Source organism: Terrapene carolina, unplaced genomic scaffold (assembly GCF_002925995.2).
Source record: "Terrapene carolina triunguis isolate 2854851 unplaced genomic scaffold, T_m_triunguis-2.0 Scaffold211, whole genome shotgun sequence".
NCBI lineage: Eukaryota > Metazoa > Chordata > Testudines > Emydidae > Terrapene > Terrapene triunguis.
In genome coordinates, this window is record NW_020664562.1 from 14,162,531 (window position 1) to 14,185,420 (window position 22,890).

The 22,890-nt window shown below is 37.6% G+C and overlaps 1 protein-coding gene across 2 annotated transcripts in view; it reads right to left on the minus strand.

Annotated features, from left to right (window-relative positions):
- Window positions 1-4,846: 4,846 nt before the first annotated feature.
- The window catches only part of LOC113407431 (syntaxin-binding protein 3-like), a 48,171-nt gene continuing 30,127 nt past the window's right edge, over window positions 4,847-22,890 (minus strand). For both annotated transcript variants that reach the window (XM_026655941.1, XM_029912426.1), the window contains 12 exons: window positions 22,043-22,133; window positions 20,518-20,642; window positions 18,844-18,948; window positions 18,071-18,128; window positions 17,744-17,809; window positions 15,560-15,640; window positions 14,357-14,495; window positions 13,388-13,494; window positions 10,969-11,067; window positions 9,975-10,060; window positions 7,969-8,117; window positions 4,847-6,033 (listed from right to left, as the gene is read on the minus strand). In XM_026655941.1, coding sequence (XP_026511726.1) covers window positions 5,933-6,033; window positions 7,969-8,117; window positions 9,975-10,060; window positions 10,969-11,067; window positions 13,388-13,494; window positions 14,357-14,495; window positions 15,560-15,640; window positions 17,744-17,809; window positions 18,071-18,128; window positions 18,844-18,948; window positions 20,518-20,642; window positions 22,043-22,133 — 1,207 coding nt within the window. In that variant the 3' untranslated portion in view covers window positions 4,847-5,932. The remainder of the gene's footprint in view (window positions 6,034-7,968; window positions 8,118-9,974; window positions 10,061-10,968; window positions 11,068-13,387; window positions 13,495-14,356; window positions 14,496-15,559; window positions 15,641-17,743; window positions 17,810-18,070; window positions 18,129-18,843; window positions 18,949-20,517; window positions 20,643-22,042; window positions 22,134-22,890) is intronic.

Genomic DNA, 22,890 nt, shown 5'->3' on the forward strand with positions numbered 1-22,890 from the left:
ATTTGTCAGCTGAAATGTAGAGACAGAACTCTGAGTTGTGAAAAATGTGCATTAACAAGTTGTGCAAGTTAGGAGAGCAGCTGCCCTTAGGTGTGGTATTAGCAACAGTTTAAGAGCAGAAAAACAAATCAGAGTGCCAAGTTTATAAACCAAGAGCCCTTGAAAGTTGTCATATCTATTAGTGAAGAATGGCTATATAGCTGACTTCCCTCAGCCTTCAATAATGGTAGTTCTTTATAGAATTGCTCTAGGTAACCAAGCTTAGCTGTAGTTTCTAAAATGTGTAATTTGGGGCCAGGAAGATAACATCTCATCCATCAGTGTGTTCTCAGCAATATCACAACCCACCTCTGTATCCTGCTTGGTATTAAACATCACAGAGGGAAACAACTGAAACCCTTTGTTCCTAGATAATCTTTTTAAAATGAGTTTTAGCTGTAACATTGTCAATTTTTGAAGGACATATTCAAAGAATAGTTTGTATTGTTAAGCATATGCTTTTGTGCATCTCAGTAAATGATCTCTCATCACTCCTGTTTATATTCTAAAATGTCAGTATCTGTACTGTGACATTCTTAGTATCTGTTGGATTTGGCTTTCATAATACAGGTAATACAAATCTTCACCTATTTCAGCATTATGAATAAAAAAATTGCAAATGGGCTAGACTCCTCCTATGCCTGTAAGGAAATTTGGCACTAATAAACTGATTGTATATGTATTCTGAAATGCAGTGAGTGGTTTAGTGCATCAAACTTGGCGATTAAGGACCAATCACACACATTAGATACTATTAGCATTCCTTTTTAATAACTTCACACATTAAGGAGACTGTATATTTTGATTACTCCCAAATATGTATGGGTAAAGGGGTAGGGGTCTTATAACTGGCCTCAAAGATTGTGACTATAGTTAAAAAAAACAAAGGCCTAGTGTACTGAGTAATACTTGGAAGATTGCTTTTACTTTTCACCCTCTAGGGGTGGGTTAAATGTCTGAACAGTGTTGATCTACCATGTTTAGATGTGATTTTGACAAATAGGGAGAAACTGGTTGAGAATTTGAAAGTGGAAGGCAGCTTGGGTGAAAGTGATCATGAAATGATAGAGTTCATGATTCTAAGGAATGGTAGGAGGGAGAACAGCAAAATAAAGACAATGGATTTCAAGAAGGCAGACTTTAGCAAACTCAGGGAGTTGGTAGGTAAGATCCCATGGGAAGCAAGTCTAAGGGGAAAAACAATTGAAGACAGCAGTTTTTCAGAGACATTATTAAGGGCACAAGAGCAAAATATCCCACTGCGTAGGAAAGATAGGAAGTACAGTAACTCCTCACTTAACATCCTCCTGCTTAATGTTGTTTTGAAGTTATGTCGCTGCTCCATTAGGGAACATGCTCATTTAAAGTTGTGCAATTCTCTTATAATGTCATTTGGCTGCCTGCTCTGTCCACTGCTTGTAAGATGCTGTGGAAAAGCAGTGACTTTACAAGAGAGCATTGCACAAGTTCCTCTTCGCCCCCATCTCCCCCTCCCTCCCAGTGCTTCCCCCTGCCACCAAACAGCTGTTTGGCAGTGCTTAGGACTTTCTGGGAGGGGGGGCAGGGGAAGGAGCAGGGACGCAGTGTGCTCTGGAGAGGAGGTGGAAAGAGGTGGGCATGGAGTGGAGCAGGGACGGGCAAAGGCAGGACTGGGGCATCCCCCGGCAAAGTCGGCACCTGTTCTTCTTGGGGGAAGCTGCCACGGCGCAAGGTGCTTCCTAGCATCCTTGCCTGCAGCAGGCTGTGCCTGTGTGGGGTAAGCCAGGGCCACCTCCCAGCCACTGTACAGTGTATAATGCCCTTTGTGTGCCCCAAAAAAATTAACCAAGAGATTAAATCAAGAGTCCTACAAAAAGTGGAAACTAAGTCAAATTACAAAGCATGAATATAAACAAATAACACAGAAGAGAATAAGGTGATAAGTAGCAGTCAGCATGGATTTATCAAAAACAAATCATGTCAAACCAACCTGATAGCTTTCTTTGACAGGGTAACAAGCCTTTGTGGAAAGGGGGAAAACGGTAGACAATAGTATATCTTGGCCATTCCCAGAGAGTAGTTATCAGTAGTAGTTCAGTCATGCTGGAAAGCATAATGAGTGGGATCCGTTTTGGGTCTGGTTCTGTTCAATATCTTCATCAATGATTTAGATAATGGTATAGAGAGTACACTTTTAAAGTTTGCAGATGATACTAAGCTGGGAGGGGTTGTAAGTGCTTTGGAGGATAGGATAAAAATTCAAAATGATCTGGATAGACTGGAGAAACGGTCTGAAGTAAATAGGTTGAAAATTCAATAAGGTCAAAGGCAAAGTTGTCCACTTAGGAACAAGCAGTTGCACATATACAAAATGGGAAATGACTGCCCAGGAAGGAGTATTGTGGAAAGGAATCTGGGGGTCATAGTGGAACACAAGCTTAATTCAAGTCAACAATGTAACACTGTTGCAAAAAAAGCGAACATCATGCTGGGATGTATTAGGAGGAGTGTTGTAAGCAAGACACAAGTAGTAATTCTTCCGCTCTACGCTGCTGATTAGGCCTCAACTGGAGTATTATGTCCAGTTCTGGGTGCCACATTTCAGGAAAGATGTGGACAAATTGGAGAAAGTCCAGAGAAGAGCAACAAAAATGATTAAAGGTCTAGAAAACATGACCTATGAGGGAAGATTGAAAAAATTGTGTTTGTTTAGTCTGGAAAAGAGAAGACTGAGAGGACACATGAAAACAGTTTTCAAGCACATAAAAGGTTGTTACAAGGAGGAGGGAGAATTGTTCTCCTTAACCTATGAGGCTAGGACAAGAAGCAATGGGCTTAAACTGCAGCAAAAGAGGTTTAGGCTGGACATTAGGAAAAACTTCCTGTCAGGGTGGTTAAGCACTAGAATAAATTGCCTAGAGAGGTTGTGGAATCTCCATCATTGGAGATTTTTAAGAGCAGGTTAGACAAACACCTGTCAGGAATGGTCGAGATAATACTTAGTCCTGCCCTGAGTGCAGGGGACTGGACTAGATGACCTCTCGAGGTCCCTTCCAGTCCTATGATTCTATGTCCCATAAGATACTGAGATGGTCACAATTCATGCAAAATGTTATACACCCTACTTTGGCTTTGAGTGAGCCACTAGCATTTTGTGATTTATATGCAAGTGAGCTTTTTTTTTTTTCCGTTTAACTGCAGCATAGCTATTTTTTCTATTAGTTAAAACTAATCACTGCCACTGTAGAGAAAGTGGTAAAGCTTAGCAATTTTTTTTTTAAAAAAGGTAAATGTTTAGTTTACATGTAATGCAACAATTCTAAAACATGAGAAACTACAGTAATTATTTTTGGACTATAGTAATAATCAGATTTCTTGTTGTCAAGCATCTCTGTACAGCCAGTTAATTGGCAATCCTTATTAGCCACTGTTTGGATTAGCCTTTTGCAAGAGCAAAATGCTAGATTTAGGTTATTAAAACCACATGCTTTTGTTCTGTGCAGCTGTAGGGATGGGGGACAAACCATTTAAACAAACCAGAGAGGACAGATTCATATTAGCATTTTAAAACATAGGTGCTAGAACTAGCGGTGCTGCCGCACCCCCTGGCTTGAAGTGATTTCCATCATATACAGGGTTTACAGTTTGGTTCAATGGCTCTCAGCACCCCCACTATACAAGTTGTTCCAACACTCATTTTAAAACACCAAATTTTATCATGATTTAAGTCAAGGAGCAGGAAATTGTTATTCAAATTTATTTTAATCATGTTTTGCATTTGTACTTCAATTAGATTTTCTGAAGAAAGGTTCATTACCACTGAAATTAGTTGCAAATCAACATTACATAGCTTTTAGATTAGATTTGGAGACTGCACTATATTCATACACATTTATTCAGATTCTTAACTTTTACATTGTTAGAAAATAGTGAATGATTATTTACTAGCTTTATTTTACTCTAGATTTCATGCCAAGCTGTAATTGGAGGGAAACAACTCAATTAAAAATGTACAAACACATTGGTATTAGTTAAATAAAAACTATCTTTCTGCTGGATACATAAGAGAGAAGAAAGTGTATCCAAACATGTTTTGTTTAAAAACAAAAAACCACAGCTTTAAATGCAAAGGCAGCATTAACTGTAGCTAGTGAATTGACAGACTGTTTCTGGTTACTGTGAGCCAAGTTTTCAAAGTTATTTAGGTTCGTAAAGGATGCAGATAGGCACCTTGTGGGATTTTTAAAAGTGCCCAAGCATGTCCAGTGCCTAACTCCTATTTAAACCAATGGGAATTAGGTTGAAAATCTGGCCCCATGTCCTTAAATCTTGAAAAGTTGGATCTTATCCTCTCCAACCTTGTTTTCATTCATAGACTGGAAAAGGAAAACAAGCATTTCTACTTTTTCAACTTTGAATGAACTAAACCAAATAAAGACAAATATTCCTTCTGCATCTGCTAGCTAAACTGAAACCAAAAATAAAAGCTTTTCTATACAACAGAAATTGAAAGTACTGACATTTGGAAATATATAACTACCCCAGTATTTCCTCCACTATAAAAACTGAAAATATTTAATTCAGTTCAGTGATGACGTGTGTAATGGTTGGGTTGACCTTTAAAATAGAATGTATCCCCCCCAATTATTTTTTTTTTTATATATATATAAAAAAAGCAGCATCCTTTCATGCATCAAAATCTGAGGAGGGCTCAGTGATTCTGCATATTTTTATTTAAATGGTTACTAATTACAGTAAGTTTACACTTTAAAAAATCCAATTTAAATCAGATCTTAAATACTTTTCCTATTTAAAAATAAACCTGTTTAAAATTAAATTCTGAAATTGACAACCTATGTTAGTCATTGATTTTTCTCCACCCTGACAAACTACTCACAACCACTCCAGTGTTTTTTGTTTTTGTATTCACATGACATGAATAAACAAGAGGGGGGTACTTTGCAATGCAGTGGCAATAAAAAAAGGTAGAAGAAGTGAGATTTTTTTTCCAAACTTTGCTCAGAAATCTCTGAAGTGGCACCAGGAAATCTTCATTAGATTAGTTCACAAGCAACTCAATTTACAAAATAGATGTACCATGCACACACAATAGTGGGGAATTTTTTTAATAAATCAAAGCTGCTTATTTGTTTTTGTGAAGAACAACATGGGGAAAGTCTTAAAGAGTAGTGTTACTGCACTGAAACATTTCATATAAGATGGACAAGCATGTTCTCCAGAGTTTTATTGAAAGTAAAACCATTTTCTGTTAGTACTTCCATGATTAATTCCCCTCCCCTCATAATCTACCATCTGAAAGCACCAACACAGTCATATTTTGCCCTAGGATTTTTCACAAGACAATATACATTTCCTTTTTTAATATAAATTGTTTTAATTGAATTTTACATATTACAAGAGTCATTGCACTTATGTGAAATAATCTTACCATATGTTTATATTTACAGCTTTTGCCTCTGAAACTTCTCTAAGTCTAGGTACTTTCATGTCAGTTTCAGAAAACCTCTCCAGTTTCCAGCATAGAAAGCTTTCATAATTACTGAAAGAGCAATTAGTATATATACAAAACATGATGATTTCTAAATTCTAGAATGATTTGTTGCAGTGGTAAAGATGTCAGTTTCAGAAAGCACTTTACTGTGAAATGCTGTCCATACCCAATACAACATAAAAACAAGGTGTTAGACACTTTTTCCCTCTTCTTCCTGCCCTTAACTCCAAAAAGAAAATCAGCAAATTTAAATTATAAAATGATACTCCATTAGTTGAGGGTGTGTACTTTCCCAAATACATCACTGGAAAAGTTAATTCCATACAAATATTTACATGCTATTTATATTATGTGATCTCTTAATGCATTTTTAATCACTACTGAAATAGTACTGCTTGAACATTACAACTTCTCTTCATTCTTAATGCAAACTGTATCCTTTGGTTTATTAAGCATCTTTACATCATCCAGCAGTCTTCTGGGTGTCAAAATATGAGTGGAACCTGGTAAAACAGAATACACTTTTAGATGGATGCAGCTAACTATGTATGATTTGCAGACATCAGCATGACTCACTACCAAATCAAAATTGCGTGTTAAGTATTTTTATTGTACCTTTCATACGTTAGATACAGTACTTTAAAATGCTTTACTTTAATGATTTTGATGCTGGACATGCAGTGATTATGGAAGCAAATGCTCCTCCCACCCCCAAGGTAGGGGGTGGCTTTGACTGTGTTAGCAGGAGAACAAAACCTTGGGGGCCCTTCCAAGGATTCCACTCCCCCTCCCCCCCACCACATGGGTTTGAGAAGTGGAGAATCAGTGCCTAATAGGCTGAAGGTTATGCTGTGCTCTTTTGTACAGCTTATTTGCTTCCGCATACCTATAAACCCTTCCCCCTATCCACAGCTGCCATAATCTGAGCACCAGGAAGAAAAGATCCCCTTCTCCCTCCCCCACTTTTGGGATCAGAGGACCACCAGGGTTTGGGGCTGTGTGGTAGGCACCACGGTAGTCACCTTTTAAGGGCTAGGAAAGAGTGGCCTGGGCAGTGAGGAGTGGGGTTTTTGCCTTCCTCCCAGTAGCCCAGTGACTCAACAGGTTGGCTAGGTTGTAAAATGCATTTTGGCACAATGTTGCAGGTGCCCAGTGCAGGTTATTGTTCAACAGCGTTCTCTGATAAACCTGAGTTGGAAGTAAATTAGGAGATATCTCCTAAAGAAGGCAGCAAATGGGGCTGGGCTTCTACTGTCTGGTACAGTAAGAAGACACCTTTCCCCCACTCTCTTAACCCTCCTGTTAGGTGATGGAGTCCCAGAAGCTGTACTAGGATCAGGTTAACAGAGTGTATGTGTTTGAGGGGGGCGGGGGGGGGGAGCCACACTGATGGCAGCCCTTCACCAAGTAGAATAGATTCATCCAGTGCAGGTCATTTGTCCTCTGTAGTTGCTGTTGGATGGTTTCCTGATGTGTTACTTAAAGTTGCAGCCTAGTTAAACCACATTCCTGGTGTCCTGTCTTCCTTCTTGTGGTGTCTGGGACAATAATAGCCACCATTATGCCCTCTCTCAGCATCAGCTCTGGATATCAAACTTTTTTTTTTAAACTGTGAAGTTTTACTCCTCTGACACATACTATAAGATTTTTAACTGCTATCTAGACAGAGCAACAGCAGCTGGTAGAAGAGCTATCTCCAATAATTCCTGCAGCAGCTACACTGGTAAAATCAATTCTTGGCATGTGTCATGAAACAACCAGGAACCACTACAATTCTTAGGATTATGTGGACTTCATCAGAAGTAAATGATTGACCCCTGGCTAGAGCTAGAAGAATGCTACCAAAAGTTCTGGGCCAAACTGTAGCCATTTCAGTTATTACTGCAGAAAAATTTTCTAAGTCCGTAATATTTTTGCACTACTCTGGTTTGTGTTTTCCAATTTCAGCTGGTAACAGTAACTGCAACAAGTTCAGTAATGGGCTAGGTGCAAGTGAATGCAAAGATGAAACAAAACAGTTGTCAGGAGATTCACTGTAATGCGTACCTTTAGCGATCATCTGCATGACTCCTGTGAGTCATACATCTGATTCAGTAATTTAGAAATTAGGATACTACATTTCAGCAGCAAGACTGAGGTCTGAATTGTCTCACATTGGTTATTAATTCTTCTTTCGGGATTTTCAGGGTAACTGTGGGAATGTGTCTTTTTAGAACAAGAAACGAAGGCAATAGCCATAAAGGACCAATTCAGATCTAGGGATACTGGATGTAGTTTCAAAAGAGCATAGTGGGCATATGATGCTTTTTCTAGACTGACCTAGGGGACGCAGAAAAATATGCTTGTTTTTCAAAAATGCACTTAAAAACTAAACATCATTAGGCTCAAATGAAGCACCTCATCTCATCTACTACTTCCTCTTCCCTAGACAGGCTTACCAATAATAACTTCACAAGATTTGTAGGCTTGAGAAACTTCATAAGCACTGCGTATCTCAGAGTATGTGATGCCTCCAATTACAAAAACTATCAGCTTTGAACCACTCTTTCGGTCATCCAGGTAACTAGTCTTGGACTTCTGGCGAGCACTGTAAAATAGTTCATAAGAAAACTTGAGCACATAAGAGCACAGTGATATATTGCATCTAGTTTCATCACCCACATATAGTGTAATGTACTAGTAAAAATGACAGAAAATTTCCAGGTTTGCAGTGTTGCTGTAGCCTTCAAAAGAGGAGACTGGGAGTTTAAATTCTTAACTTTGCTGGACACTAAAAATCATGGTCTTCTGCCATAAATCCAGGGTCTTTATTATTACAACAAATCTGTAACCCACTACCTCTGTTTTTGGCCCTATGACAGCAGAGGTGTTAATGTGCTATTTCACCTTCAATGGTCCCTTAGAATGTGTGTTAGCTACTTATGCTAAACAAATCTGTTCCATCTCATATTTAGCTGTGACACTGATTACCTTTCCAAGACCTGAAGAAGAGCTCTCTGCAGTTCGAAAGCTTGTCTCTTTCACTAACAAAGGTTTGTCCAACAACAAGATATCTCACCCACCTGGTCTCAGAAAATTTCCAGGCAAGTCTGACCAATTAGACATTTCAGGCAAACTTAAAGAAAATTAGACACGTCTTTTTCACAGTTGTGTAGTAGAATCTTTTTTGACTCAAATTATAATTGGATGAATTACAAGGGGAAGTCATGATTACGTAAAAAAATTTGACCAAAAAAAAGTGTACTACACCATAGATACAAGTCTAAAACCTACAGTTATCACAAAAGGGAAAAGTAAATACAAGTGAGAAATTTGAGATACACCTGGTCTCTCTCTCTCTCTCTCTCTCTCAAAATCTACATTTCTATGAGAAAAGCTTGAAAATTCTGAATGCGAATGATCCAATTAAACCTTTCCCAAAAAAAGGGTTCATCTTCTTTAAGTCAGACAAACATCACTGTCTTCTCAATACCTAGCTGTAAATAGCACCATGATGAATATTGGCCAATACTGAAAAAGACTGCTGGACAGTGTGGTACAGCTGCTGGAGGACTGTTAGGTCACACGGTCTCTACATTTGCACTGCATTGACCTCAGTAGGTCAGCAAACTACTAATGCCCCCAAAAGACACCCAACTTCAAATCTGTGACTAGCCAGAAAATTGTGCCCCTACCTATCAGACAAAGACCTGCCTACAATGATCAATATTTGTGACATCCAACATTGATTATTGCAACTCACATCTGAATCCACACATTGAAAAAAGCTTTAAGCGGTACTATGCAAAGATTCACTGAATATATAAACACACACACCCTCCACTATACTCTCCATGCTAGCTGTCTGATATTCAAAGACTTCCATGGGACTGGACTTAGCTACCAGTGATCACCTCTCTCTCTAGGGCCACTGATTTCCACAAGAGTTAAATTCCACTAGGATAATTAAATTGTTCAGTAAGGGGAGGCTTGAGAGTACAGGAGACAGAACTTTCACAAAACTCAGACCTAGCCTACAGACTTCACTCTTTTGAAAAAATAATGATGGGAACTGTCACTTTCAGAACTAAATGCAAAAAACACATTTCTTCAGCCTAATACAGACACAAGACACAGAGTCACACACAAATCACCACTTATAAACTACTCAAGCTAACTCTCCTAAAGGTGACTTAATTCTGGTAAGAAAGATGTTATTTTTATTTCAAATATGTGCGAGGCACTCAAACTACAATTATGAGCTATATAAGTAACTAACTTGAGGGTCATACAGCAAAGCTCCAGAGATTAACTGAAATGCTTTTTAGTAGATTTCATTTTATACTAAATAGTTACTTCAGCCCTACTGGGCATCATTTCTCAAAATGAAAGTTATACAATGCACGTAAGAAAATATAGTGAGAATAGTAAATTATTATCCTGAATATAAATTGTAACAATTTACCTTACTGCCCCTGAACCATTCCAGGATGCAGGGCACTGGGAACAGTAAGGCCATTCTTTTGAATCTAGTTTGTTTTCTATAGCATCCTGGAGGGGGGGAAAAATATATATTCATTTTAACCAAGTTATGTTAACTTGAAACACAATACATATACAAAACCCCATAAATTTCAACTTCTAACAAGACTGGCTGGTTTAGAACTTCAATCCAGAAGCAGTGACAAGTCAAAACAGATTTCACAAGAACCAGTGCTCCTACTGTGAAAAAGACTAAAGCACCACACCACATCTATATTTAATTACTGGAGTGCTGAAAGTCATTTGTGACTTAGACGCCGTGTATCACGACGAGGAAGAAAAACAGCGGGAAGTAATCTCTAACTAATTTTTAAACACAACATTGATTTAATTGTTCAGATTTCATCTTTGATTTTTTTTATGTATAACTGCATTAACCTACTTAATTTCTCCACAAAGAAATTATGTGGGTATGTATGTATATATGGGAAGTCCGAGTTTCTAAAGACAAACTACACTACTAACTTTGCATGGATTTCCCAGGTGACTAATGGCATCCATTACATGAATTTAACATTTAAACTATAGTCTAAAGATCCACTTTACACACACACACGGAGTTTAATTTAAAGAAGCCAATATCAAACTATCAGCCACTGGAGAAGAAATTCAAATGTCTCCCTCTACCTTAGTTTATTTCAGCTAGCTTTAAACTATTTTCCAGTTATACTTAAAACTAAGTTTACCTTATACATTTAATTTTTTATTTTAATATACTAACTAGAAATTTAATGGTTATGTGCACATGTCTAAAGAACTTTCCTCTTAAGAAAATTTTATGGAATATAAAATATAATTAACTCAAAACTTTTATAATGCCATTTCAAAAGATCATCTTGGATAAACTGTTAGAAATATTCTTAAGTACTTTATAAGCTATATTGCACCTAGGAAACAACTATGTTCTTAGAGTTTACCTCCATAACATCTTTGATAACAGGTGTCCATCTAGAAAGCTGAAATGTTTCTTCTGAAGAGCGGTCCTTCCTTGATTGTCTACGTTGCTGAGAAGCAGACTAAATAAAGATTTAAAAAAAATTTTTTTTTAAAAGAGAGGCTATAGTTTTATTACACTATTTCTTTTAAATCATTCCCAACAAAACAGGAAGTTCTAAGGAAATATTGCACCATGTGCATTAAAGTATGTAGAGTACATTTCAGCTGCAATTCAAAATTAAGTACTGGAAACCTCTATTTCAGAAACAAAGAGCTGGATATTTACCCAAAAAAGTGATTGTTTGAATGCTGAAGTGTATATTCTACAATTGCTAAGCTAATGGCTCCCCACATATAATTCTTGCCCAGTTGCTGGAGCTTAAGGTTTACAGCAGTGGTCCCCAAACTTTGTACCTCACACCTGTCCGCCCTCGTACTAGATTTTATTATGAGGCACCTATACACTTTGATAGAACAGTGAAACGGGAATAAAGAGTGTTTCCCAGGAAGTATGATTAAGTTATAAAACAAAAAATTGAATTTTTTTTTGTTACTATGAGGACTGCCTATCTCACTTAAATGATCAGATTCTTAAAATTAAGTGTACGAAAACTTTGAGTTCAGACATTACATTACACTATACTCAAAGCCTGCATAACTTTGACAAGTTATGGAACAAACAGCTTGCATCAAAATAAGATTATTTTTGTAAAAATGTTAGATATTACTTGGAAAACTATCAAGTGTAAAACCAGCATACTGTTTTAAAAGTTAGATATGTCGCAAATGTTAGTAGTGAGAATTTCTCAAGAATTCCTAGGAAAATAACTAACTTCTGTAACTTCTAGATTCTCCCAAGAAAAATGTGGAATGCCATATTAAGAGTTGCAGAAAAAGCCTTAGAGCTAAATGGAAAAAATGCAGTATTTCTTACTGTAGGAGAGAGAGAGAGCTTGGAGCACTCTACCTGGTGCAAGACCTGAGGCCCGAACCAGAGACTGTGAACCAAAGTCAGGCCATGTATTAAAGTACATGCTTACAAGTACACTCTGATACATGACCTTGGCAAAGGTACTGCTAATGTTGCTAAAACACAGGCACTCCTAAGAAGCAAGGGGGTGGGGGTGAGGGTGTCCGTCCAACATATTAGCCCAGGTACATCCTGACCTAACACCAGATAAGAGGGTTCGACAGAAGTGATGAACAGGGATGTTTGGCCCGAGACATCTAGAGCAAGGTACAAGGGGAGGTAACAAGCAGATGTCATGAAACATGTAAGGTGGTCCATAAATTGTTTGTCTCAGGTCTATAAATGTCGGGGAACCTTGCCTTAACCCAGAGGTGGGCAAACTATGGCCTGTGGGCCGGATCCGGTTCGTCAGGGCTTTCAATCCGGCCCGCGGGATTGCCAGCCCTGTGGCGTAGTGGGGCTAAGGCAGGCTCCCTGCCTGCCCTGGCCCCACACCGTTCCTGGAAGCCACCCACACCATGTCCCTGCAGCCCTGGGGGTGGGAGGAGGAGAGGGGGCAGAGGGCTCTGTGCACTGCCCTCGCCTAGAGTCACCGTCCCCCACAGCTCCCACTGGCCAGGAACGGGGAACTGTGGCCAATGGAAGCTTCAGGGGTGGTTCCCACAGGCAAGGGCAGTACGCGGCAGAGCCACCTGCCCCACCCCACCCCCAGGAGCCACTGCCAGACATGCTGGCCACTTCCGGGAGCGGCGTGGGGATAGGGCAGGCAGAGAACCTGCCTTAGTCCTGCTGTGCACTGCTGCCACCCCAGAGCTGCTCAAGGTAAGCACCCCAAACCCTTCCTGCATCCCAACCCCCTGCCTTGATCCCCCTGCTGCATCCCTCCCACACCCCAACCCCCTGCCCTGAGCCCCCAATGCCTGCCGCACTCCTCCTGCACCTCAACCCCCTGCCCTGAGCCCTCTCCTGCACCCCATACCACACCCTGCACTCCAACCCCCAGCCCCAGCCCTACTTTCATGGCCGTGCATACAATTTCCCCACCCAGATGTGGCCCTCGAGCCAAAAAATTTGCCCATCCCTGCCTTAACTCTTTGTGCAGCCGAGGGGACAGCAGAAATTCCTGCTGTTGACTGAGCCACTCTTTGCCACTGGGCTCTCATGTTAGTGTACCCACAGCTCCTATGAGATGCTAGTACTGTGCTTGAAGATACTAAATCTGGTCAAGTGCCTCTGTCACCGAACCATGCCTGTGGTCTTTCTTTACGAGTAACACCGAGGCCTGCTGAATTAGCAGGCTGAATTGTCTGCTAGAGCTAATAATATCAGAGCTCCAAGAACAGAAGCACTGAGCAGCTGGAACAGTTAAGTGGCCCCTGGATAGCGTTACCACAGCAACAACATTCCAGCCTTCAACACTTAACACTTACCGAGACCACAACAGGTACACCAAGGTATTTCCAATTTTTTATCATGTCGCTATCACTTTCTATTTGTACATTCTGGATCAGTTTGTCCAAATTCTCTTGTGTAGTTCCTTTTGCCACAAAGAAAAAAATGAGTAAGTTAGATTTTGAATTAACAAGGCCATCTGATACTTTAGGATAAAATTAGCTCTTGGTCCCAGACATGACAGGATTTTTGATTTAAAAACTAGGATATATTTATTTGATAGTTCATAATAAATCTATCCTTTTAAATTTACCATAATCTGCTTCAGATACTGAAATAAATACTTGAAAATTCAAATGTCACTTCATGCCAATCTTTGAGAATACATTCAAATCTCTATAGGAGCCTCTATTTCCTTTACTCCAACAGCAATCAGTACATTTCTGGGTCCAGTACAGCAGATCTTAATGGTCCAAGGTCCCACTTGGCAAAATAATTCACTTTTGGGGAAACGGAGGTGGAAGGAAAGGCAAGTCAAACCTCATTCAAAGCTTAATCACATTATCAGTTACCTAAGTTTGTGCTACTCAGTGCTTATGATTGAGAGCTCAGGAATGCATTCTCCTCTCCAGTCTCTTTTCACCACTCTTCCCCATCCACTCCCAGGATGCACCTAACAGCAAATCCCACCCCAAATCCTCCAAACACTGACCTGGGTAAGGAAGGGACAATTCAAGAAAATATCCCACATACCAAGTACTGAGATGCTGCTCAGATAAGCTATTGTAAAACATAAATGTGCTTGCTTGTTGTGCTGTATCACTTCTAGCCCTGTATGAGCAACCTCTTCAAGAGGCATCTGGGGAAAAGAGGCTACATGTTATGGCAGCATTTCCTTTTAACCTGCCATGGCCTAGTATGACTGGTCCATACCCAGTATTGGTCTCTGCACTAAAACCTAGTATTGAAATCTATAACATATTGAAAAACAAAGCAACTTATCATACCATTTGTGCTGAAGATATAAAGGAGTATAGCTCTTATTTTATCATAAGAGTCATGGTTTTTGTTGAGTAGAACTGGAAGAAGGACTCTCATTGCGTCTTTCACTTTTTGGCCCTCTGCATCAGTTCCAAGAGCTAAATCCTAAGTGAAAAGCAAACAAAGTGGTCTTAGTGACCAATCATTAAAACAAATAGCATCAGTTTGTGTTTCTGTATTTAGTTCCAGCAAAATGCGAGTTACCACTAACTTTACAAACATTACCACCATGGTGGTTGTGATGGAAGAGTTTCACTAATGACTCTGTTAACACTGAACTTAAACCAAAGGTCCTGTGTCTACACAATTGAAACAGCTATGCTAAACTATTATAGTTGTGTATTTCAACTGTGGTATCAGAGCTTGTATTTTTTAAACTCTGTAGCAAAACAATTTTGACAGTCCACGCTGGCCAGTCAAATCCTGTTAGAAAACAGCTCTGCCAAAGAATTTCAGCTATAATTAAACACAGTTGTCAGTAAGGGCCCTGTCTGTACAGATGAAACTAACAGCCGGAATATGAACATTTTCAAAACTGAAGAGCTTTTACATTGTAAATATTGTAAAAGTTTGGTCAGATTTTGTTTAAAGTTGTATTACCAAGTTCCAGACCAAAGACCACTATAACAAAAGTTGCTTCTTATACCCATGTTATATTTTGCAATTATAAGAGAGTCTTTATGTTCATAATATTAAAGAATAAGCTTAAACATTTTAAATATGATTTTGTACTTCATACTTCAGGTTAACAGTATTAGCTTGTTTGTTTATGGTAGTGCCCACAGCATACAAGCTGCTTTCTATACATTCAGAAAGGGGGAGTACCAGCTCTGAGGAGCTCATAATCTAAGGTGAGACATAACTGGACAAGAAATTAGGGAAAGAGAAAAAACAAGTTGGGATTTTTTTTTTTTTTTTTTTTAAATAAAAAGGTCAACTAGATTACCCATAGGCAAAGGTAGGTCTTTTAACAGAGACTTAAATATTGACAGGATAGGAACCTCGGGGATGAAGTCTTACAGTAAGATTACTCAAGAGTAGACAATTAAAAAAAAAAAAATCAGACATGAAAAAGGCAGATACAAGCTACAAAATTAGTGTTATGAAAATGACTATTTCTGCATAGACTGCAAACATTAGATTTATTTACACTAACAACTTTCACATACCTGTTCAGTTTTGCACAGCTTTTCTATACTGGATTTAAACTTACTCATGCAATCTTCTGCTATGTTAAGATGGACTACTTGCTGTAAGAGAAACATCGTAACTTACTTCTTTTCACATAGTTCAGTCATAGCAGGAGTACAATTTAGTTCATTTTTACTAGTTACACAGTCATCTTTTGACTATCTGAGCTTAATTTTGTAACCACCTCATGCTTATGTGTTTTACTTAGAACAAGTGATGGCTTTTTCAGTAAGGATCAAATTCCTGGTTTTCAAAGGCAGAAACTTTTGCATGTGCAGTTTTGTTTGTTTGTTTTGTTAAGACTATAACTATGACAGCTGCAGGTTAAGGAAGGTAGTAATCTGTATGATTGGTAGCTATAGCCAAATACAGTTTAGATGACCCGTCTTGGCACTAAAACACCAAGCAGAAATTGCTGTGTCGTGACAAGGTGGAGATCAGTCCCAAAGACATGAAATTTAGGAAGCCTAATGTTCACATATCTCCATAACAGCCATCAGTCTGATTAAAGTGCAAGGAGGAAGAGACTGTCTAAATTAATTTTGATAATCAAATTGTAGTTACAAAATCTACAATGAAATTATTGGAATTGAGGTCCCCCTCCCCCTTTACTAATTTCTCATTTCTCAAAAAAATCTCAATCAACAGCCTATAATAAGTGAAGAACCTTGTGGCCTAAAATAGGGAAGTGTTGACTTATGACCTTCACTTAGGATATGGGAATTAGCTTATGATTCTATATTTTGCAAGTTTCCGGTGACTGCCTCACCCTACTTGACTAATCCCTTACATCCTTCCAGAAAAGCACAATGTGACTGATTACAAGCTGATGTCACTCCATTAGGCTTTTGTATAAGGCCGCTTTATAATTATGAATTTTGAAATATTCCTTTACCAAATCCAATAACTTGAGTATTTCAATGCTGTGAAATCATGAGAGAGGATTAAATTCATCTGGATTATCTCAAATTCTAGCCCATTAGAATGTCTTCTCACAAATAACTAAGATACAAAATATGATTTTCTAAATATTAGAGTTAATAAATGTATCAAATGCAAGTTTTGACCCTGGATGTTGCTGTTTTTTGACTGAAGGCAATACCAAAAATAAAAAATGAAGATGACACTTTAAAACCACAACCGAAGATTCTTTAGGTGTTTGATTAGGTAATTAAACTTGAGAATTTCAAGTTTATCATCTGCTAGTCTCTATCTGCAATGTCACTACTCTATTCCATGGAGTGAAAAAACAAAAAGTGCACCAGGAGAGTGCCATTCACAAAGAAAGATGGTTTATTAGACTTCTAGGTACTATTATTCATCTATAGGAGACCTCTTTCCCTCAACCAGCTTAAGTGATAAAGTCGAGATATGCAACTGGCTGGAACCTGATCTCACTCAGGAGTCCAGAACATCTTTAAGGGGAAATGCGGGCAACAGCAGTACATCTTTTTAAGTCTCTGTTTTTAATTTCTATAATACATGAAGATTCTGCAGTGGGTTTACGATTAGCCACACCTGTTAACTTATGATTACAGGTCAAGTGAGAACATGATCATGCTTCCGTAGTTTCCTTTAGATGTGTATTTTTGCAGATAGGGGTTTCATTTCAGTTTTAATTGATGCATCTTACACTACTTAACTTTAGAATCTTTACTAAGAAAATAAAATACCATGGTGTAAAGTTAAGTTTGACAATATACTAATTGTGTGTTGATCTTATTAATTTGAAACATTTCTTCCATTCATCATTGCTATATAAAGAGAAAGTAAAAGCAATACTGCGAAGCATTAGTTGTTCAGACAGGTATCTACAATCATAATCCAAGTGCATTAGTTTACTTAAAAAGAGTATGAATTCATCCAACAGAAGGCTTTAAACATTTCATATTGACAAAAAAAGCAGTCACACTTGGAAGTGGACTTACTCCTCAAAAAATGTGTTCATTGAGAACAAAAATATGAAGCACCTAATATAAAACCATGCATGACAAAAGCTCAATATAAAAAACAAAAAACAAACAAAAAAAACAAACCAACAGATTTTTCCACCTTAAGGTTCTTGAATTAAAATCATAAAAATATAGCCTTTAAAACCAGAGATATTAATTGGTGAGAACAGTTGACAAGCAAAGTGTAGCAATGTACAGGATGCTGCTTACCTTGGTAATCTGTTTACGGAAGTGTGGCATCTTTTTCATTAGCTGGGCCAGATTACTTAGTGATAACTGTGATAACAGGACAGAGTTTAAAATGAACTGATGTTTCTTATTCAACAAATACAATTTTATTTATTTCCCTTACTGCTGGAGGCTGGGATTTCCCAACTCCACAGCTGAGAAACTCATATCAATTTCTCAGGTAGGTTAAGAACCAATAACCAAACACAGAATTTTAAACTGACCTTGTTGAAAAATACACTAGGCAAGCAATTAAACATTAGAAAAAAATATTTAACAATAAGTCAGTAATAAGTAACTATTTCTTACTTTTCCTTCTGTTGCTTTTCTCTTTGATGAAACTTCTTTCAAAAGTTTTGGAATTTCCCTGTCAGATTAAGAAAGTAAAGGAATGCTTTACAATCTGAAACAAGTAATTTATTAGTTATAAATTAAATTAACAGTATGATAAAGTAGTAAACGCAAGAGATTTATGGTTTCCAATTATCATAACTGGTTTTTAGTGAAAAATGAGGTTTTAAAAAATAGATAAAAGATACGTGTTTCCATACATTTCTAGGTAGAAGACTAAAGCTAAATATTCTCAGTAGGAATACCATCAAGTTAAGGCAAACATTTTGGTATTCCATCCTGCAAAAATATACTCATTTTGGATAGGAATGAAATCTCTTTTCTCAATTCATGGCAAAGCTAAGTGCTTCTTGAATTCTAAATTTCCTCCTCAAAATTTAGATGAAGATTGTGAAGTCTCATCATCTTTGAAAGATATACAAATAATTTTAATTTCTAAAGGATTTTAATAAATATTGGTATATGATTTACATACATTTGAGTTATTTTGCTATCATCAGTTTTTGGACACTAGAATTTAAATGTGTACAGCACTGAGAGGTCTGTAAATACTATTTTCCCTTAATAGCTGGCCAAACCAGATAATCTTTTCCCCTTACAAATCTGTAATCTTTCTATAATTATTCAATGTCTTTATACCTTTGTCAATTCTTTTACTGTAGTATTTTCTAATTAAATAATATCCCTGAAATGTATAAAGTATCATAAACATCAAGAACGTATTCACATACTCTAACACATCTGCAATATGCTTGTGCCGAATTTTCACCCAGAGCTCATCCTCCTCCTCCAGAATTGCCTCCCTTTCCTTTCCACTGGGTCCATCTGTTTTATATCTACAGACAGGAAATCAGGTTGTGAAATTAGGTATTTCTAATGTATGCTTTACATAAAAGCAACAGAACATGTAAAATAAAAGTTAAATAACTATTTTTAACATTGGCAGGTAATGCACAAAGATGATTTCTTTTTTAAAAAGAAATGTGGTTCTGAAACAATATGTACTATTTTAAGCATATTTTATGCATAATGCTCAGGAAAAGTTAAGGCTGATCCAAAGTCCTTAATAATTAAGGCAAAATTACATTAATTTTAGAATAATTTTCTTATGCAGTAAACTAGTTAAAGCTGGAAATCCATCCTGGCTTATCCTTTGAATATTCTGTAGGTTGTTGGTTTAAAAAAAAAAAAAAAAAAAAAAAACACAACAGATTTACATGCACTTTAATTTCCTCTAGGTTTTTGATTTTCTCCTTTTGAATTGAAGTTGTGTGCAAAGTCAACCCATTGGAGATGACAAAATATAGATAGCATTAGACGTCTATACACCTCTGGAGGTGCAGAAGGACTTGTGTCTACAAACTCCATGTATAGCTACAGAATAGACTTTTGTGGACTAATTACTCCACATAAATCTACAGCTAGCATGCTTAGCATCACAGATTTCAATTATTAAGCAGTTTTCTGTGAACAGACGGAATATGATGCATATTAGATATCTTATGACACAATACTTTCATTTATATTTGGATATAGTTGCAGAAACTCACAAATAGTGGTTAAACCAGAAGGCAGTAGAAAGAGAAAAATACAAACTTAATTAAAAAAAAAAAAAAAAAAAAGTAAAATAGTGGCTTTACCTACTGGATAAAAATCTAATCAATAAGTTTCAGACTCGTAAGAATATAAATATAAATAAATGTTGCAAGCTTCGCATTATTTCTGAAACTCTTGTAAATTTCCATTTGATATATAGTTCTTTAGCAGATTCTCAGATATCTGAAATGCATCCCACAAAGGTTGCCTGATAGCATGGCAGAAGTATGATGACTTGTTTGTGACAAACAAATTTGGAAGCAGATTCAAGATTTATGAGACTTGTATCCTATAAGGTGGAACTAAATTAGATCCAAGTTGCAGAGCTCATACCTGGATCTCAACTTCAATAAATATAAAAAAAATTCAGCTCTACTAGTCACCAATTAAGATTTCAGATTAGGGTAGTAAATATAGCTACATCAGCTAGATGTATTAATTTTTCTGATCATAGGATAAGCCAAGAATTGTTGCTGCTATGGACATTTCCCCCTCCTGCCATAGTTATCCATACCTCTGTGACACCCTCCCCACACCAAATCAGTCTTACTACTGGGGCCGTATCTTTGAAGGGCCACTCAGAAGCTTCAAGACAATGTAACCAATCAAAAATCTCTGGCAAAGAGAGGACAGAAGAAAAAAAGTTTTTAAATAAACTGTAGCCATCTTTATACAGCATAAAGAAGTAAAATAGCAAATAATTCCCTTTGTAGTTCACCTTTAATAATTGTACAAATAAAGCAGATATCAAAGACAGTTCCTAAACTCAAGTCAGAATGAAGTATTTAGATACAAAAAGTTATACTTGCTTGTATGTATCATTTTCAATTGGTAGCAGATCATATGCCATTGCTTGGAAGGTAAGTTCATGGAGTACAGTGGACACAGGGTCAAAGCCACGATCAATTATTAACAGCTGGGAGTGGGTTTTACCCTAAAAACATCAGGACAGAAAAACTTTTAAGGCATACTGTACAAAGCTACAATGCTCCAAATCTATTTGAAGCAACCAAATCACATTCTAAGCCTTCTTGGAAAATCCTATAGAGTGCCAGGACGGTTTATTCTCTGATCAAGAGCAAGATTTTTTTTTTTTTTTTTTTTTTTAAATTCAAAAACCCATTACAGTTAAGTTGTCATTAGCTATACCAAGCTGGCCCAGCTACTACTCAGCCACGAAACAGAGGAAGCTCTCTGTTTAAAGACAATATGCGTTCATACAGGATGTTTATGTATTGGGTTTTCAGGCACACTACAATCCTTTCACTTTTCACCTCAAGAGCAAAAATCCCTTTTGAACTGGACAAAACAGAAAACAAGCATGTCTTAGGCTTGACACACAGAAACATGGATATTATCTGAATCCTAGACCAAGAGAACTTACAATTTTAAATGTGATAACCAGCTGATCTTGATGTGGATTCAAAATTAAGTTCTTTAGGAGTCACTAGAAGATCAGCATCACAAAACCTCAGCGCTTTGATCAAGTCAGAAGGTCAGCAAGACAGGACCAAACTGAGAATTCAGAATGGCACCAGAGGTCCCAGAATGCATGACTGGTTCCCAACCCTTTTATCAGAGGCTCTTCCTTCCCCCAATAGATCTTTTTCTTCTTTTTGAATTTCTCTTATCTTGTTTGCTCCTGTTTCTGCTCCCAGTCTCTTGGTGGTTGTGCCCATCTCATTTCCCCAAACACTAGAAAAGTACTTCATGCTTGGGTTGGGTGGAGTATCTATTGGCGGCACAGGGGACTCAGTTGCATTTATTCTTGTGGCTGAGCTGAATGCCATGGAATCAGAGACACTTGGGTCAGTGGGCTACTGTCTGAGCATGCAACCACCTGTACACATGACCTATGACAAACTATTAGGGACTATTGTGGGAGAAATGAAGGATGGTAGGCATATTTCTAAGAGCCCTGTTCTCCCACAGCAACGGGATTTCCATGAATCCTGAAGTGGGAAAATTGTACCCCTGAAATAATCCGCTGCTTTGCCCAGTGCCCTAAAAAGTGGGATGAGTCAAAATCATGCATTTTCCCTCTGATCTGCACCACCCATTTATTAGTCTGGCAACCCTCCTCCAGGTCGGACATCTCTGTGTGTTATTATATGAACATAGAGCATCAATTCTGTTTTCTTTGGATAAGAAACCTACTGCACAAGTTCTCTTCCAACCTGTTTTTAAATTACACAAAAAGCAACTGAAGGGACAATCAGTTTTCTATATTTAGTAACCAAATCTTTTTTTTAAAAAAACAGCAGTCTAACATCCTTTAACAATTTCCTTTGTTTACAAAAATGAAGCAAACATGGGATGTAGCTTTCACTCTACCTTTATTTGGCTTTTCTCATCAATTTTATAGTAGTTTTCAAGCTTATTTTCAACTAGCTCTGCAAGTTTGCTGGCATTATCCAATGGCTTGCTGGAGGGGGAAAAAAAGAAAACGCCTCAAATATTGTTTATTAAATTTCTGTTATAAGACATTTTAGTGTCAGTGTTCTATAATGCAACTACTTACCTTCAAACACCTGTAGTTTCAGAACTCCTACTTAATTTTGAAACATTTCAAACACATTTTTGCCATAATGCAAATTTACAGTACTTTCCCTCAACTATGACATAAAACAGCTTAAGAGCTTACTCCTAAACACACTTAAGCATGGAGGGCTTTGGAGCGGAGCCCGGAGATGGAGCGCGGAGCAGCAGGTTTTTGCCTGGAGCTGGAGTGGAGCCGGAGCACAGCTCCAAAGCCCGTTAGCATTTCATTCTTATTTTCCTATCAAGCCCACATATCTGTATGATCAAGCCCTAAATTGTTATCTTGTATTCAAAACAAAGTGTACACAGGTGTTTTTTAAAGAAACATAAGCAAGACCAAAATGGATAGCTAATATAATGGATAGCAAGTCTTACCTACATGTACAATAGTCAATAAGAAGAGCGAAAGAACAATAATGGGATGGTTATTCAATTCTGGTTGCAGAAATACTTGAGTGAAAAATTTCAGTGTTTCTCCCCATAATTCTAGTTGCAAAGCTAATCACAAATAACAATGTGTTACACCATATAATATTCAGATTTATAGTAATTTTTAGTTTAGATGCTATAAGATAAACCATAAACCTAAAGGCTGTTTAACTGTCAAAATCCTTTAAGCATTTAACTGTAAAAGAATGCTG